This window comes from Melampsora larici-populina, assembly GCF_000204055.1.
Source record: "Melampsora larici-populina 98AG31 unplaced genomic scaffold MELLAscaffold_63, whole genome shotgun sequence".
In the NCBI taxonomy this organism is placed as follows: Eukaryota; Fungi; Basidiomycota; class Pucciniomycetes; order Pucciniales; family Melampsoraceae; genus Melampsora; species Melampsora laricis-populina.
Window position 1 is genome coordinate 268,685 of NW_006768827.1, and position 18,728 is coordinate 287,412.

An 18,728-nucleotide genomic window follows, 5' to 3' on the forward strand; every position below is an offset into this window, starting at 1 on the left:
CTCGTGCCTTCGTCACAATCTTTTGTTCCGTTGTCGACGAAGTTGAGAGTTTGGATAAAAACCATAATAGGATCAGTCATCATTGGATTCAAATTCCATAACCGAATTGACGCGTGTTGCTCAGCAAAAACAAGTTTTACGCTGCGAGTTGAGGAAACGCTCCCAACTCTTCGAGCTTCAATCGACATTTGAGATGTTCAGGCGATCGAAAGAAATATTGCTGATATCGGTGTTGAAACCGCCTGCTAAATGAGCCAGATGAGAAGAATGAAAGAAAACTTTTGATTGATCGAGAACCAAAGTTCGCCTTTGGGTATTTAGCCATAGGTGAGATGTGTAAGGTATGGGTTTAAACAAGTCTTTGCATCAAATCAAACACCCCACCCGAGTCTTTCCTTTCTAGACACACCACACACCATCATCCACCAAGTTGACCTCCACTCTCACACTCGCCAACCTCAACATCGCCGAGCCCACAACATCCTCACAATCCGGCTCTCAAGTTAATTCGGTCCAATTAATAATAGACCTGAAATCAAAGAAACATATTCATCTTCTTGGACAAAATGGCTGCTTCGCGACCTTCAACCAGTGAAAACATTCTATCCGAAAAGGTGAAGCAAACTGATGAGATACACTTTAAATGCATGAATAATTTCAATTCAACTTACGTATGAAATGATACTCTGTTTGTAGACGGATGTGTGTGTTGCCAATGCAATCGTCAAAACCGGTATTGGTTTCGGTGCTGGAGTGGTATTAAGTGCAATTCTATTCCGACGTAAGTTTTAAATCGCAATCCTTGACGAACACACGTAATTTAAAAAGATCTGACTTTTCTTTTTGTTTTGATTACATTCAAATCTCTCAAAGGCCGAGCATTTCCAGTATGGCTTGGCATCGGTAGTGGTTTAGGAGCTTCATATTCCGATTGTCAAAGAACATTCAATCCAGTTCATGTACCTGGTTATCGATTCCCAGATGTTCAAACTCCATCTTCACTCAATATGTCTGATACTCCAAAAAATTCTGAGAATGTTAAACGTATACTGTAATTTCAAAAAAAAAACCTTTCACATCTTCAGTTTTTCAGTCGAAACAAAAGCGTTACTTATTTAACTCTCTTTCTTTAGAAGTCTCTTTTTGGTATGTGATGATGATTGCGGAGCTTGGTTTGAAAATCAACGCTGTATAGAATTAGGTGGAATGGCTCACAAAGCTATCATAGCTTGACCTCGTGCTCTCTCACATAACAACATCTTTGGAGTCAAGTGTGAACAAAGGACGTCTTATTAAGGGTCATTGATAACTGCTTATTACTCAACATCACTTCACAGCTTGTATTACCGTCCGACGCTATGTCTACACGATCAAACCTTTTCCCTTTTGGGAAGCTTGGTTGAAGGTGATAAAAGACATCTGTGAAATGATGCAGCCATGAATGAGTCTGTGAAAGATACAGAAGGATCGAAGTGATGGTCTTACTGGGTGAGTGAGCTGATGACGTAGTGTATCAGATTGCATTGGCATGATGATATCAAAAAGCCGAGGATTTGTTCTTCTGTTTACCAATTCTCTGTCATCCAGCATGTCCATCAGATTGACTCTCGTCCAGTCACGTATACAATATCACTTTCCCACAATCCTTCACCACCTCACCTTACCAGAATCTTTCTCGCGATATGTGACCACGATCAGATTTATGTTTCCAACAAATTATCGATCAATAATTTTTAAGTGCTTTTGGCTAAAATTGCATATAACACCAAACTTAAGCCTTGAGGTAGCTTGAGGTCGCGGACGCAGCCGCGGAGAGGGGCTTAGTTAAGCTTGCACCAAACTTAACTAAGTCCCTCTTGAGCACCGAGCCGCTCATTTGCATCAGTATCACATTTGTAGCTATCGAACAACTTCATCGACTTGCATTTTTTATCTTATCAAATGAATCTCATCGAATTTGAAAAACAGAACGTCTGTTAACTCGAGGTTGGGATATAATGAGATTCTCATGACGCGCAAGGCTAAAAAATCGAGTAACAAGAGCTTTCCGACAAGCCAACGACTACACCCAGGCCGATCGGTCACATCTACGTATTTGATCATGCCTTGGCCACACATTCACTACCTTTAAGGGTAAACAAGTTGATTTGTGGTGGAACCCGGACGGCAGATGCTCAGACGACTTGTATATTAGGCTTTCCTGCTGAAATCTGCATTCCGCCCTTCTGGTGGCCGCGTATCCGTCAAAGTCTTGTGGTGTTTCATACTTGAGTTGGCAGTAACAAGCACACGCAGTTTTCATGCATCTAAGAACAGAGAAGAGATATGGAAATTGGCTTGATTGACTTAAAGCTTCGATTTGATGGCCTCAACTTCAAGGCCAATTGGTCCGCTGCGAATATTCCAAGTGTTTCTTATTTGTGACTTGCCCAATCAAGCACTTCATGGAGATGCTAGTGAGATAAAATGGCTTTCTAATACCATACTCTTTGAAGGAAACTTGGAGGTGTAAACATATCGAGACTGAACTTGTCTACTTGAAAGTTTAGCGCATATAGCCACTCGATGTGCATCGAGACAGAGCAAAAAATGTCCAGCTCTCAATTTATATCAGAGAATAAATCATACGCAACAGTCCTGGGAGGCGTTGATATTTACGTTCGTCTGTTGAAAGATCGAAAAACGACTTTTAGGTCATCTTTGAGAAAAGTCCAATCTGATCACTTTAGATTTGTGAACGGTTTGCATGCAACATGCGATTGAATAAATCGGTCCTATATCAACCAAGTATGGAAACTTAGAAAGCTCTTTGTGGAATACTCGGTAGCCGAATGTCAAGATCTTGGATTGCAAAATTTTGACAATCAAGATCAACATATAGATGACCCATTAGATCTTTGGGATGACTGAATGAGAAGGTATATAAACGTTGGCACATCCAGTGACTTGATATCAGGGACATACCAAAAAGTCCAGATCACAATTTCTGTCGGGAATGATATGTACCAGAGACTCTCAAGACTTTTCACCTCGTGTTGTTCTTTCTAAACATCAAAAAATGCCGTGAAAGGTGTCTTTGAAGTTGAAGTAATCGAATCAGATCAATCCAAATTTGGGAATACTTTAGTTATGGTCTTTGTTTGTAGGAAGATACAATCGGAGATGAGCAAATTTTACAATGTCAAAGGGATCGATTCCAATGAAACTCCTTGCGCCGTGTTTGATATTCAAGTGTTAAGAATTAAGTAATTCGGATTAATGAGAGTCAACCCACTAATGTATAGATATTATCTGTGATATTTCGAGTAGGAGTGTATTGATGTGCTGATGTACTTCCCTCAAGAAGGATGATTCTGGTGCTAAACGATGTAGCGAACAATTCTGGATTGCTTTGGTTTGTTATCTTGAGCATAACACACGTCAACAAATTTACTCAAAGTGTTCTAGGTGATGAAGTGATCAGTACCCGAATTGTGGACCAGCTAAAACCTGAAAGCCACGCTCACCAAGCATTCGATAGCGAGATATCGAAACTACCTATCCATGATGCTCAACAATCCAAATGGTAAAAATTATGGGTTGAATTTTCAGGATTGTTCAGTCAAATTGTAAGAGTGATGGACACAGATTTTCTTGTGACAGATTGCTACTGGAACTCGGTGAAGTAGCCATCACAATCATTTTGTACAGCTTCGACTTCATTATTTTGAGTACAAATGATAAATTAATGTACTTGCATTATTGTTACTGCTGGATGGACATAAGAAATGCGGCAAAGCTGATCCTGATGCTGATCCTCCCAGTCACCATTTAGCTCGTATCGGTTGTATTTCTTACTCAGAGACCTTTCCACAACTCACCACTTCGATTCCCAACTCCATATTCCGTCCCTTCCGTCTCCCTTCAAAACTTCTCGTCTACAACCTTTTGATTGATCACTATCACGATGCGGCCTCCTGCCCTCAATCTTAAGAATTGTAGAATCAAGAAAGTTTTCACCAACAATATCAATGATGCCGATGCAGTGAGTCCTTGTTTCTTTTCATTCACTTCCTGAACCTCCTTCATCCTTTCATCCTTTCCAGTTTCACTTTCTCACTATTACTCTTTTGCTTCTCCAGAGCTATGCCTCAGGCAGCGAGCAAAGGTCTTTGGAGTTGGAATTCGGTGGTCTCTCCCCAGCTAGACTGGCGATGTTCAACCTCGAGGACCCTCTACCATCACCAATTTTGGAGCGCCCCCTGCGCATCAGAAGCCCTATCAGAAATGTTTTCTCTGAAGGATCCTCTGTCCTTCCTATGGTGAGTATTGTAGATGTATCCACTTATTGTTTTCAATCTTCTATTCACTTGCTGACTTATCTCTCTCCACTTTGCGTTTCCTCCTCCCTTTCTTCTTGGTACTCCGAATCATTCAAGACTCCCGACTCCTCTCGTATTGAATCACAAGCTTCTTCTCTCTACTATGGACCACCATTAGTTATGAACCCCGATGGTAGTGTCCAATCACCTCATCGAAAACCCGACCTAATCATCAAAGGCGGTATCAAGAAAGTTTGCATCACGGAACTTGCTTTAATAGACTTGGTGAGTGTTTCTAAATCGTGTTGATCATTCTTCTTGATTCCTGGAGCTTATCAGTTTCCACCGTGTTTTCCTACTTTGCATTATAGTACTTCGTCTTGCCCCCATTCGAGCCCCTCAAGAGAGTACTCTACACTATTCCTGAGGAGCCTGAGGAAGAAGAAATGGTTGAGTCTAAAGACAAAGGGAAGGCCTTGGCCAACGGTATGTTATTTGTTTGCTTTTTCATTCCGAAATTTCTTCCAATCAATTTAACAATCAGTAAGACTTTATTCTAAATCTTTTCCGTTTCTATTCACATTTCCTTTACCAGATGATGAAGACTTTGAAACAGTTCCGAACTTCATTGTCAAACCACGCTTGAAGCATCGCGGATTCGTGGTGGCTGATGGTCAAGATGTCGGAGAAGCTTTGCGACTTTGGGTAGGAAATGAAGAAAAGCCTGAGATTAAGACTGAAGTAGTAGATGAATGTCATGCAAACGATATTTCTTCCTCCTCTGAATATGGCAAATCATCTGTTGAATCCTCTATGTGGCGAAATACTTGGTAGATATGTTACGTAATTTTGGTTATGTTTATTGGAATTAGGAATTGTAAGGAATTAGGAAGTGGAATATATCTTTGTTTAATTGTGTTGAGATTATGGGAAGTATCATGAGGATGAACCACACCTTGCCTTCAAAGCGCCTTTGTTTGATCTTGATCACTCGTGAGGTCTGTCTTTGATTCATGGTCTTATCTGCCACCTTGACCCTGGTTGCCCTATTTGAGATCTTTTGTCCATTGTATTGAGGTGAATATCAAAGTTCTGTTGATAATCATTTTAGATGAGTGTTTTGCTACAATGTTTCTAAGAGTGGTACATATTGCTTTTGTGAAAAATTGGTACTCTGTCTCTTTTGAAGAGCATGTCATGAAGGAAGACAACTTCTGGTATTCCAGGTTTCTGAGTACAAGTATTTCAAGTTCAACTATATCAGAAGGCATGTTTTTTTGGCCATCATGATACTCAATGACACTCAGTTGTAATTCTTGATTTCTTTGCAATACAACACCATATCTCCGAGTATTCATGTCTGGTAGAAAGATCATCGAGTGCTGTCTTTCACACCAGGCTTTGTCTTCACACTAGCACAAATAATCAAAGAGAATCAAAAAGCAAAGACTCTCGATGATGTGAAGTATGATTCAACTGTTAGTTGGAACTTGGGATGCAGAAAAGCAATGAGGTGTAAATTTTGGGTCAAAAAAGGGGTAGGAGAATTTTACACAGGCCGCTTTGCACAGGCTGACCCTGTGTAAAGTGAGGTCTGTGTAAAATTCGAAAACGGGGCCTGTGTTTTTGATTTTTATACATATTTTGAAAATTTGTTGTCCGTGTAAATTATTCCGGTGTGAAAGTTCCGGTGTAATACTAAGTGAACCCAGCGTGACATTGAATTTTACACCGGAACTTTTACACAGAAAGTTCCTGTGTAATAAGCTACAGTGTAAATACCGGGGACCCGACGCCTAGGTTGAATTTTGCACCGGGCCGGGTCACACAGGCCCCTTGTGGTGTAAAAGTACCCAGTGTCAAAATCACTTCGAGTGTACCACTCTACAATTTTACACCGAAAGCATCTATTACTTTACACCGCACAGGTTTCATCGAACCATGGAGGTTGATTCCCATGAAGACAAACATCCGAAGCAGGGTTGAATGGCCCACATATTGGGAACCAAACACCAGATAAGAAGAAATCAAAGCATGATTAAACTTCTTTGATATCTGAATAAAGTTCGACAATATCAATACCCTCACATCCGTGAGACCGGAGAAGGATGTGACGTGAAGTTGATTCCTCTTCGATCAACTCCACTTCATCTTCACCATATAGGAGCGCGCTATAATTCCAAAGACGGATTAATCATCGTTCAAAGTCTTGAATTGGTTCCAATTCGGGGACGTTTAGATTGATTATTTCTTCGAAGATGGGACACGCCGCATCTCGAGATGATGGTGGAATTATCATTCCCAAAGGGAGAGAAACCCCAATACCAGAACCTCATGAAAATATACTGTCTCCGTTGGATTTTTGCAAAGATCCAAACATTTTTCCTTATCGCATTGAAGATTTTAATTTCTCTATGTCTTATAATTTGTCACACTTGATACCACAATACTACCGTACCTAATTGCAATATCCAAAGTCACCACCTCGTTTTTCAATGATTGAAATATCGTCTTCCTCTTCTAGAGTAGAGTCTTTAGGAAGCCAGTCCACCGGTAATTCCACGACGGCAAAAGAGACAGCTGATACACGCCGCTCTAATCTACAATTACCTAACAACAAGTCCATCTACAAAACGTTTATTGATCATGGGACAGAATTCGACAAAGAAGATTATCCCACCCATCCAAATGGCGAAACAGTATATGTAAATGAACCTGAGCATTGAGCCTCCAACTTTTGCTATGTTGCTTGGACTCACACGATGCGTACCGAAACCACAAAGAAGAAAGACTGGATTACTAGAAGATACTACTGTTTGGGTGTTATGTAGTGCTCTGAAGAAGGTTGTCCATTTGGTGGTTCACCCCCAACTGGACCCAAAAAACTTGCAGAGGTTTCAGATGGGTGAGGACCGTTGCCTTGCGTTGATTCCTTTCTATCCATGTTATTGATATCCCTTTCTTTTAAAAAAAATGCAATCAATATTTGCAAAAGACTCAAAACGTGCCCTATATCAGCATGTGAAGGCTATCAAGTGCACATATCATGTGACGCCAAATGTCAAATTGACACGGAATTAGATGAACAAGGAGTAGAGCAATGGGGATTACTCCGCCATCAAGGTATTCATTGACATGATTGGGCTGAGGTCAAGAAGGCTGATCCCATATCCAAAGAGAAGCTGAAGGAAAGGGTGATCAACGACACCAAAACCGGACCCTTAGGTTTGAAGGTACATGGTCTCATTGCTTTCATTCCTGTCGGACAAACACTGACTTCCAATTGACACAACTCTCTAGGTGGGACGCGTCCATGTTGGTAAAGAGCTGATTACCTCAGTCATTGATTTGCATTCATCTTTTTGTCAGGGTGGCTACCTTAAAAAGGTCACTGTTAAGGTCTAGTACTTACACAGTAGGTTCCTGACTACGTATTCCTCTGGGTATGTGGAATACACAAGATCGTGTTAATTACCTAACACGAATAATACACGGGTTATTAGTATACCAATTAGATTATGACTAGTATTAGTCTTGGTTTAAAGAAATCCACGGGCCTACTGTGGAAACAGTAGAGGATGGTCAATCCTAGACCCGGGTTTTATATCTAAAGCGTGAAGCTTAGATTTGCCTGCTATTAGAAATAGACAGGGATCTCGGCCAACTATACGTTGCGAGAACTGCGGTATTGACCAAATAGACTAAACTTACTCGGGATCTAGTAAGAAAAGGATGTCTTGACGAAAGAACTGAATCTGGAATGATTAAAGGCTTAGAGCTGGATATCGAAGCAGGGTAGCTAACTAGTTAACTACGGTGTATCAAGCGAGAAAAGAAATTATCAATATATGAGTAACTGATCCGCTAATCTGAATAAAAGAGTTGTTCGTACGTTTATTTTACGATAATTCGAGATGATAGAAATCTGTTTTAGGGAACTACTTTAAGAAGTGGAACAAAGGAAGGGTTAGAGTTTTAAAGTAAGTAACTATAAATTTCTAATGGTTCATTTGCTGGACTTTTGAAAGAGAGCACTAACTGTTTCTTTAATCTAGAAAGGTAAAATTCGATGCCCTTCTTCTCGTTCGCGCAAATAGGGACTTCTTATAGTTTTTCCTCGATAAGATTGGGCTCTGTGAAGATTTAGCTAGTATCTAGTTCTCCGTCCGTGATAGGTAAGTTTTACGTAAATTCTTTATAGACTAAAGGTTTGACTTTTACGTGGTTCTCGTAATTTTCTTATTCTGATTATATTGCCAGTTAACTCTCCTTGATCTAGTTTGTTTACGTAGTGGGCTACTCTTTGGTCCTTCCGGGTCTTTACTTGCTGTTTTCTCCTCCCGAGTACGTTATCATAATCTTGGTAAGTGATATCTTAATTCATTCTTATTTCTATTTCGTTTCTTGTTGACACTTCTTTTCTTTAGTTCCTTTTAATATTCTCTCCTTAGTCAAAGAAATATATATGTGTGTCTTCGATATATTCTCTTGGAGATTTCTTTAGTATTTGTGTTAGTTTTCTAGTAGACCTTTGAGACTAGGTCGTTTAAGATGTTATTATTATTTTTTGTTTTTATTATTTTATTTTGAATCTTTGAGACTGGATTCTTATGTTGTAATTTTGTTGAGAGAATTTCTCTTAACTGGTGTATGATTATTAAAATGAAATGTGATGGTATGATTTTGAGAAGTTCTTTTGGTGATTTCTCAGCTAGAAACACTCGAGGACTGACAATGACCAACTCTTGACACCCCGAAGGCGGTGACAAATGGCTCACTACCTTCATGGACTGGTCAAGGTCAGATTGGTCAAATTTAACATATCTGACACATTTAACCTGTCTAACAATATGTTTTGTCTTTCAGGAAGGGCCTGACGATTGTATCTTCATCTGTGGCTGGCGAAAATGCCCACGTATTGTTTCAGACCAAATGGATGCAAGACGTGACGATAGAACCAGACGAGAGATCCGATACCTATACCGGCGGCCTTCTATCCGATGTCACGTATCGTTTTTTCAAGATAGGCTACTTAATGACAACTTCAAAATAATGTGAGACCCTCAAGAGATGGGTACCTGTTCTGTTTTCCTGGCTGGGTGGTCTTCAGGCCAAACATTATAAGATTCATTTCACAATTTTGCTTCAACAAATCCAGAAAACATCAATGTCCGACAAGAACAAGGGAATGATGGTAGAGCAAGTTGTGGATTTTTCATATGCTCGGAAGATCGGCTTTCAAGACGCATACATGGAAGTATTCAATTGTAATGATAAAGATGTAGCATTATCGAAATTACATGGTTGTAAGTGGCACTACCTGCAGGCAGTTGCTCGAAATCAAAAAAACGGGAAAATTGTTAAAGCGAAACAGGTGGTGAGTAATTCTTCTGTTATGAATTGTTGACTTGATGAATGGTAGTGCTGATTAGAGGCTATGTTTTTGGTTTGCAGGGTACTTGGGAGAAGAAGTGCAAGGCCTTACTTCAACCAGATGGCCCTGGGGTGGATGACCTTGACACGCGGTTCGAGGAATTACGACGATTGTTCCCTCTAGCCAAGAGATGGATTGAATGGTGGAGCACAGCCGACGTCCAAGCCATGCTATTCCCTGCGCGGAAAAGGATGCCTCTGGACGACCCACCCTTGCCTGGAGAAGACAGTGAGGACGAGATCATGGAACCAGCAGGACCACGACGTCGTGCGGATCTACCTTCGACTACAAATGGCTAGGAAAGTATGCATAGGGTATATTACACTTTGTGGTGCGTACTCTTTCCTTCACCTTCACCTTTTGATTAAAGTCAGTTACTGATAATCATGAAAGCAGTGAAGGAAAATGTGGAATCATACCGGGAATCATTCACCTCATTGCTTTCGCGCAGTGTTTGGAAAAAGATTACCAGCAAGTCAAGAAAGGTGTTGCTATAGCTTACGGTGGACACGCGCAAACCACTTGGCAAGAAGTGGTGAAGGCCATTGGAATGGCGCCACCTACAAAACGTCGATACACTCGCAACGACGGTCGCGCGCCGGATACCACCGATGAATTGCTTGAACCTACCAAAGGAAAGAAGAAGAAAGCAAAATCCAGTAAACCTGGCCAACCAATTGGCTCGCAGAACATCAACCGAACTGCCCTCACGACTTATTAATCTTACACCGCTGGGACTACCAAAGGCGACAAGAACAGGTGTTGGCAGTCAGCAACCCTCGAGTCCCTTTACGCAATTTTTGGACCGTGTTGGAGTAAGTATCTGACCGTCAACAGCACTAATGTGGTCAATGTAGTTGCTCAACATGTCACGGCACATTGCAATTCCAAGATCTCTGGAGAAAGTCGTGGCCAAAGCACCAAAAGATGGCAGCAACTAATTCACGAAGCTTTGCAAGAAAAATCGCCTTCTTATCCTTTTGATGTTTTCTGCTCCGCGGACGGCTTTATGGAGATCTTACTGGGCGATGTTAAAGACAATCTTTTGACTATGAAACCCCTCTTCGAATACAACAAGGTCAAAACTATCTCATGTCTTCGCAATCCAGAACACGGACGAGTTCATCACCAACAGTGCACCGTCATTGCGTTGACGCCAAACATGTTTACCTCCGCGGACATTCCATACTCAGATGTTTCAACCTTTATAAACTCAATGATGTCTGAAGGATGTACAACCGAAGGAACCTTGTGCGATCAATGTCACCCTCACACGGAGAGAACTTCAAAACCAGTCAAAGATCCATCCTTTTACGAAATCAATCATCGAATGGAGATTGATCCCGAAACCGCTCCATTACATCTGTATTTTTTCTTGGATGGTGTTGCTGGATTAGCTCCCGAAGAGCGCCAAGCGTACCAGGGCGACACCAATTGGCCAGCTCGAATTGAACTCAACGGTGTGGAATACGTGATGGTTTCGCGTGGATATTGGGCCCATTCCCATTATTGGTGTAAGGTGGTCAGGTGTATTGAAGGGATTCTTGGGGTTTGGCTTTACAATGAGCACGAGAATGCTGGAATAGCTCAGCTTGAAGGGACTGATGTTTCCAGCATAGCTGGCTGTTCTGAGCATACCAGCTGGTTGTTTTACTCATGCATGCCGTGTGAAGACGAAACTTCACATATCAAATCATCTATCCTTTCACTTATGAAGGTCTTCCATAAGAATCACACGACTATCACCTTTTCCATGCCGACTCGTCGATTTCCTTTTGGAGGGGGTCTTCCCGAACCTGACAAAAGTGACCAATTAGAAAGGCCAGACCTCAAGATTAAGGAAGAAGACAACATCATTGACGATTCTCACAATGATGATGTTGATGTAGAGTATGATTTGCAATCACAAATGTCTCACCCGGAAGAATTGGATCAGGAGCCTTTCGCCATGATGACAGCAGAAGCAACCAAGGCGAAACAGGGTTAGTATGATTTATTAATACATTTATTAATAATAGTATTTGCTAATCGCTTGTATGTGCATCACAGTGACCAGAATACGGAAGGCGAAGTCTACAGTTAAACATGTGGCGAAGTCTACAGTTAAACATGTGGAAACACAAGCAGAAATCGTTGTGGCCGAAAAGATATCTTCTAAAGGTGCGTCGTCTATCTCTTAATGTATAAAAATAGTTAGGGGCTTTCTGCTGATTCGTTGTCGATCAGCAGGACGTAAGAAAGCAAAGTCTCCTAAGAAAACAAAGTGGAAAGGTTGGGTGATTGTTGAAGACGGTGAGGAGGAGGATGCCGCCAATGTGGATGAACTCAAAGTAGATGATCCCGTCGAGGCTACCCAAGATGCTGATGAGGTGGGTGTACAAACCAGAGTGAAGCGTCAACGACGCAAGTGATGCGATGTTGGATATGTTCCTTCCAATCCTCTTTTTTCTTATCAATGATTTTTATTTTCTCTTTTCTCATATTTTCTTTGGCAGAATCATTTACCATGATTTATAGTCGTTGTTATCCTTGAACATCAGTTGGATAACAAAGACAATATTTGTTTTTTTTGCGTTTTAGTATGTTTCTTGAAAGTCAGTGTTAAATGGTGTTTGGGACGGTGTAAAATTGCAATTTGTAGGCTATGGAATGCATTTTTACACTGTGATTTTTTACACTGGAATGCACGGTGTAAATTGAGTCTGTGTTAAATTGGACATTTGTGGAGGATTCTTGATTTTTGCACAGAGACTTTTACACCGGGAGTTTCGGTGTAAAAAATTCCTGTGTAAAATTCAATACCATGCTGGGTCTGGTTATTCTTACACCGGAATTTTAACACAGGGATGTTTTACACGGACGAAAAAAAATCAAAAGAAGTATAAAAATCTAAAACACTGGGCCCTTTTTCGAATTTTACACTGTGCCCCCTTTACACCGGAGTGGGCGGTGTAAAGTGCACTGTGTAAAATTCCACCCCCCCGTCAAAAAAGGCATAAACTCCCAATACCCTCAAATATTAGCCACACTGACATTCAAGTCCTTGGTCAGTTTGAAGAATGATTTGTTCTGTTTGTGGTGATCGCACAATTCTCATCAGCGCTCATTTTTCATGCTACCTACACATCTATTTCACCATATTCAAAGCAAAACGTCTGTAACCAAACGTCGATGTGCCATCTCGTGGCTCGAAGGGTGGATGTTTCGCATTGTACTTCCAATCGCTTTCCAGAAAGCCCACGATTACCCGCATCCAACGCATGACCTCTCACTACCAAAGCGATATGGCTTTTGTTTTACCTGACCACAGCTGGCCTTCAGGGTAAAAAGGGGTTTTGTGCTTCCCGGTCTGCTTCCCGGAGACCGATTGTCAAGCGACTTAACTCCTCCACATATGCTTTGCTCCTGAAATGTATATTTCGCGCTCTAGTCGCATACATGTTGAATAATGCATTTAGTCGCGCTACCGAAAAATAGCACTGATGCTTTGAGCTTAGTTGGAAGGAGCGAGCACAAGCACTCGTCTTGGATGCAATCAAAGTGAGGACGTCCCAAGATTGGCGTGATCGACTCGAAACTGTTGATCACATCATGGCCTCAAGATTGGATGTCGCAGGGAGAATAGTCCGTCTCAAGCATGACTTGCACACTCAATCCCTTTATGGAAATACCATTGCAACCTTCGGAAGAGGCTTAAAGGCATAAAAACATCTGTACCGACTGTAGGTTTCCAGTATCAGAAGTACAGGGCCTCTAGCCACTCGATGTCAGGGGGATCTGGAGTCATCACAAGGATATCCAGTTCCCGATTACTGACTGATATGAGAGGGACTCTATAGAGTCTAGATTGTCATTTCGTGCGTCTTAAGATCACAAAATGACGTGTGAGACGTCTCTGAAAGCATCAAAACAGATTTTAGATGGGCAAAAGCTTTCATCTAACATTTGTTTGAAAACCTTTTTGACCCCAGACCAAAAAAAAGACTGGATACTGACTTTGTTAACCGAATTTCTGAAAACGACGTGCCAAAGGAGCTGCCGACGATATGTTTGATAGCCAAGGGTTTGAAATCTTTGGACTGCTAATCAATCGCGGCCAAAGTCTTGATTGATTGACAAAATTTTAGGGTCATCAAACCAAGATACAAGACTGGAGGCAGCTCGTGTCAAGAACAGGATTCTGGTGTTCGACAATATAGCAAACATTTCTTGATTGCTTCTGTTTTCTTATTTTGAGTATAATGAATGTAAACAGATATAGTCAAAGTACTCTATGTGATGACGTGATCAGTACCCAAATTGTGGGCAAGCTAAAGAGCTGAAAGCCACGCTCACCAAACATTCATTAGGCATATATTGAAGCTACGAATCCTTGATGCTCAACAATTCAAGGGATTGGAATTATGGGTTGTATTTTCGGGATCATTCAGTAGAATTGTAAGGGTGAAGGGCACATACTTTGTTTTCACAAATTAATGCTGAAAATTGGTGAAGTCGCCAGCACGATCATTTTTGTACAGGTTCTACTTCATTATTACGAGTACACCGGATAAAATAATGTACTTGCATTATTTTTTAATGTTAATGCTGGATAACAATAAGAAATGCGGCAAAGCTGATCCTGATGCTGATCGTCCCAGTCATTATTTAACTCTTATTGATTGTATTTCTTACTCAGAGACCTTGCCACAACTCACCACTTCGATTCCCAACTCCATATTCCGTCCCTTCCATCTCTCTTCAACACTTCCCATCCACAACCTTTTGATTGATCATTATCACGATGCGTCCTCCGGCTCTCAATCTTAAGAATTGTAGAATCAAAAAAGTGTTCACCAACCATATCAATGATGCGGATGCAGTGAGTTCTTCTTTCTTTTCATTCACTTCCTGAACCCCTTTCATCCTTTCATCATTTCCAGTTTCACTTTCTCACTCTTATTCGTTTGCTTCTCCTTCTCCAGAGCTGCGCCTCAGGCAGCGAGCAAAGCTCTTTGGAGTTAGAATTTGGTGGTCTCTCCCCAGCTAGACTGGCGATGTTCAACCTTGAGGACCCTCTACCATCACCAATCTTGGAGCGCCCCCTGCGCATCAGAAGCTCTATCAGAAATGCTTTCTCCGAAGGATTTGCCGTCCTTCCTATGGTGAGTATTGTAGATGTATCCACTTATCATTCTCAATTTTCTATTCACTTGCTGACTCTCTCCACTTTGCGTTTCCTCTTGCTTTTCTTCTTGGTACTCCGAATCATTCAAGACTCCTGCCTCCTCTCGTATTGAATCACAAGCTTCTTCTCTCTACTATGGACCACCATTAGTTATGAACCCCGATGGTAGTGTCCAATCACCTCATCGAAAACCCGACCTAATCATCAAAGGCGGTATCAAGAAAGTTTGCATCACGGAACTTGATTTAATAGACTTGGTGAGTGTTTCTAAATTGTGTTTATCATTCTTCTTGATTCCCTGGCGCTCATCAGTTTCCACCGTGTTTTCCTACTTTGCATTATAGTACTTCGTCTTGCCCCCATTCGAGCCCCTCAAGAGAGTACTCTACACTATTCCTGAGGAGCCTGAGGAAGAAGAAATGGTTGAGTCTAAAGGAAAAGGGAAGGCCTTGGCCAACGGTATGTTATTTGTTTACTTTTTCATTCCGAAATTTCTTCCAATCAATTTAACAATCAGTAAGACTTTATTCTAAATCTTTTTCTTTTTCTGTTCACATTTACCTCACCAGATGATGCAGACTTTGAAACAGTTCCAAGTTTCATTGTCAAACCACGCTTGAAGCATCGTGGATTCGTGGTGGCCGATGGTCAAGATGTTGGAGAAGCTTTGCGACTTTGGGTTGGAAATGAAGGAAAGCCTGAGATTAAGACTGAAGTAGTAGATGAATCACATGCGAACAATATTTCTTACTCTTCTGAATATGGCGAATCATCTGTTGAATCCTCTATGTGGCGAAATACTTGGTAGATATGTTACGTAATTTTGGTTATGTTTATTGGAATTAGGAATTGGAATATATATTTTTATAATCGTATCATATTTTTATATCATGATGATGAACGTGACCTTGCTTTCGAAGTTCCATTTTGCCATCCTCTTGAGGTCCCTGGTGAAGTCGTGGTCTTCCCCCGTCATTACCTTTTGAGATTAGATACCTTATTTGAGATTGTTGTCCCATTCCATAAAGATAGTGATCATAGCCTTTGATCTACTGTTTAAGAGATTCTTTTTGACATGTATAGTAAGTTTGACTTTTGCACAGTCGGGCAGCTGAGAAGTTTTCCTGGTAAATTGCACCCCTCACCTCAGACTTTTTCCAAGGATACCGCCTTCGGTGCTTCCTTTATCAAAGCCCTTCACTTTGCCTCTGTTCAAAGAAGTGTGTACTTCACTTCATCGCCCTCCTAGCGCGCCTGTAGATATACAAATCTCCAAGTGAGAGTGATTCTAAAGTTGTTGACTAAATAAGCTCGAGAATTGCTCCCAAAGCGGCTCACTCTGATTAAGCGCCCTGCCTCTAATCACTGATGTAGCGTGCGCTATGAGCATAGTGACTTTCCTTTCTCCAACCCATCAGCTCAGCTAATTGAGGAATGGGATTTGTAACCCGGTCAGGAGTCTACATATTCGTGGTCTTCAGAATACCATTTCTCATCTTTTTGGTCAGATATAGATACAGATTAATGAGCGATACGATTGTTTGATCTGATCATATCTTTAGAATAGTTTGGTAAGACCAATATATATATACCCAAAATTCAAGAACACAACAAAGATGCTAACAAACAATCACGAAGTTCAGACTACAAAAGAGTGACGAAAAGACGATTACTGAAGTTCTATAAAGAGTCCGATGAAGTAAGTACAAGCTTATATGTTGAAAAACGAAGGTTTGAAAGTGCTGATTACTCAAAGGTAAGTTTTTTGGTTTCATTTAAGGTGAGAAAGTTCAAGATTTCCTTTACTCTTTGGATGAATCGAGGACTTGGTCATCTCAGTAGTCTTGAACTTACCCCTATTTCATTTTTAGTCCCCGAAAGGAATCATCACTTTGGAGTTTCGGGTTGTTCATGATGCTGAGCCTGAACTAATGCATCAGGTCACAAATACCAAAGGTGAAGTTTAACCAATAATTGGCCCCTAATGATTGAGAATTTTCAACTCCTCTACCCTTGCTTCCACAGCTTTGCTTAAGCTATCTTTGGAAAACTGAGTTTTTAATAACCACCTTGAACCTTCAGCGTACTCCTGGTAAAAGTTTAAAATTCGTTGATCATCTGATTTCCTAATCGAACCTTTTCCTAAAGACCCAGTGTTCTCCAAAAATCGAGAACCAGAAACTCGTGCGAAACTCTAAAAAGGTTAATAAAACTTCAGCTCATTGATAATTCTTCAGACTTTTTTCTAGGTTTCCTTTGATTGCTTACCGATATATCATCTAAATCTTTGGATAATTCTTGGATCTTGACTAAGCTATCTTTATCCAACATTTTAACCGTGTGACGTAAGAAGAGGGCAATGTTTGGGTCTGTGAATTTTGAATCTGTGCTTAAAGCTTTAAACGGTTCTAGGAACTTGATGTAACCTCCTATATACAAGACAAAACCAGAACCAAAAGAGTCAAAACCTATAATCAAATGGGTATTGATATATGTAAGGAAACGAGTTGAAGAATTCTACTGACCATTTTCCCATTTTTGAGTGCTCTGAATAACACTAGGAGTGATAAAATCAGCCTTTAAATTAGAATGACTTTCAATATAAGTTTTTATATTATTTAATCTTTCAAGACTTTGTTCATTTGTCCATTGAGGGTTCCAATCCGATAAAGCTTTTAACATTCCTTCAAATTTGAATTTCGCTTGGTTTTCTAAACTCAAAAGTAGTTGCCAATCTACTGCGCTCTCCCTTGCTCGTTGATGAAAACCTTTGATGGATACCTCAGTAATTTTTTGTTTTTTGTTTCCTAGTGCCACAAATTTTAAAAATTTCTTGACATTTGTTCTTTCTTCCATTGCTGGAACTGATATACCTAGACTAATAAATTCTCTCTGTGGAGCTGTGCTAGTGAAATCTTTATATTAAGAAACCAGCATGAGTATATCAGCACTCAGACTAAAAGTTAAACCAACTCTTTGTGATTGATTTGATTACAAAACCAAACTTACAATCTGAACCTCCGCTACCTTTTTGAAGATATTTGGCGAGTAGGCCGGGGCTCAATTGTTCCTTGACTGTGGTGAGTGAGCCAAGTTCCTTCGTAGCTCCATTTGAAAAAAGCTCCAGAACCTTTTCTGTGTTTAGCGGCCTATAAAGATCAATTTAGTCAGTGATCGAATGGCGGTTATGATTAAAGACTCTAAATCCTCACGCATAACCCTCTGGGACTACTATTTTCCTAACCTTGGTGGCAGGAGCTTCATTGGTTTCTGTTAAGAAATCGGCTCCCCAAGGTCTTTTCCTTGGACTTTTCGGTGATTGAGTCCGTCTACCTTGCCAATACTGACGATTTTCTCTGAGCTCATCAGGTGTGCCAAACTCTCCTCTGATCTCTGAGAGAGTATCGATTGATGAGCGCGGGGTAGATTCATCTTCAGTGGTCGCAGGGGAATGATGAAACTTATTTAAAGAAGATGTTCTAGATTCTTGAGTGGCTATCGAGAACCTAGGTGAAGGATCAGTTGAAGTGAGGATTTCTTTGTTAATCAGATTATCTTTGAAAGATGGAGATTTTCGAAAGTTTTCAAAAGGTGTAGTATCAGATAAAACTTCATGACTTGATTGAGAACTTTGAGGTATACTGATTGGTTTCATAATTGATTCTTGACGATTTCCTTGATGTTCAGATATCATCATTAAAGTTTCAGCAGCTTCATGAGTATCAGGTTCAACTCCTAATTTTGTAACACCAACCAGATCATGAGCAAGGTTTCCATAACATGTAGATATGAATGAATGAAGTATTAAAAATAAATGAATGTGCAT

The 18,728-nt window shown here is 40.6% G+C and overlaps 6 protein-coding genes across 6 annotated transcripts; 5 read left to right on the forward strand and 1 right to left on the reverse strand.

Annotated features, from left to right (window-relative positions):
- Positions 1-566: 566 nt before the first annotated feature.
- On the forward strand, positions 567-1,055 carry MELLADRAFT_68174 (uncharacterized protein; the record flags this gene model as incomplete). The annotated part of the gene is made up of 3 exons (XM_007416679.1): positions 567-614; positions 697-781; positions 874-1,055. 3 exons carry the CDS (start codon positions 567-569, stop codon positions 1,053-1,055), a joined length of 315 nt encoding a protein of 104 aa, XP_007416741.1.
- A 2,891-nt stretch (positions 1,056-3,946) lies between these two features.
- On the forward strand, positions 3,947-5,135 carry MELLADRAFT_68175 (uncharacterized protein; the record flags this gene model as incomplete). The annotated part of the gene is made up of 4 exons (XM_007416680.1): positions 3,947-4,024; positions 4,122-4,586; positions 4,673-4,787; positions 4,897-5,135. 4 exons carry the CDS (start codon positions 3,947-3,949, stop codon positions 5,133-5,135), a joined length of 897 nt encoding a protein of 298 aa, XP_007416742.1.
- Positions 5,136-6,765: 1,630 nt separating this feature from the next.
- MELLADRAFT_57718 (uncharacterized protein) lies at positions 6,766-7,680 on the forward strand (the record flags this gene model as incomplete). The annotated part of the gene is made up of 3 exons (XM_007416674.1): positions 6,766-7,206; positions 7,297-7,534; positions 7,602-7,680. One exon carries the CDS (start codon positions 6,797-6,799, stop codon positions 7,025-7,027), a length of 231 nt encoding a protein of 76 aa, XP_007416736.1.
- A 3,808-nt stretch (positions 7,681-11,488) lies between these two features.
- Positions 11,489-12,146, forward strand: MELLADRAFT_79353 (uncharacterized protein; the record flags this gene model as incomplete). Its single annotated transcript, XM_007416694.1, has 3 exons — positions 11,489-11,717; positions 11,785-11,895; positions 11,929-12,146. 3 exons carry the CDS (start codon positions 11,489-11,491, stop codon positions 12,144-12,146), a joined length of 558 nt encoding a protein of 185 aa, XP_007416756.1.
- Positions 12,147-14,518: 2,372 nt separating this feature from the next.
- MELLADRAFT_93945 (uncharacterized protein) lies at positions 14,519-15,710 on the forward strand (the record flags this gene model as incomplete). Its single annotated transcript, XM_007416701.1, has 5 exons — positions 14,519-14,596; positions 14,658-14,879; positions 14,992-15,159; positions 15,247-15,361; positions 15,472-15,710. 5 exons carry the CDS (start codon positions 14,519-14,521, stop codon positions 15,708-15,710), a joined length of 822 nt encoding a protein of 273 aa, XP_007416763.1.
- A 1,173-nt stretch (positions 15,711-16,883) lies between these two features.
- On the reverse strand, positions 16,884-18,728 carry MELLADRAFT_68178 (uncharacterized protein; the record flags this gene model as incomplete). The annotated part of the gene is made up of 5 exons (XM_007416648.1): positions 16,884-17,096; positions 17,171-17,370; positions 17,428-17,817; positions 17,912-18,051; positions 18,115-18,728. 5 exons carry the CDS (start codon positions 18,726-18,728, stop codon positions 16,884-16,886), a joined length of 1,557 nt encoding a protein of 518 aa, XP_007416710.1.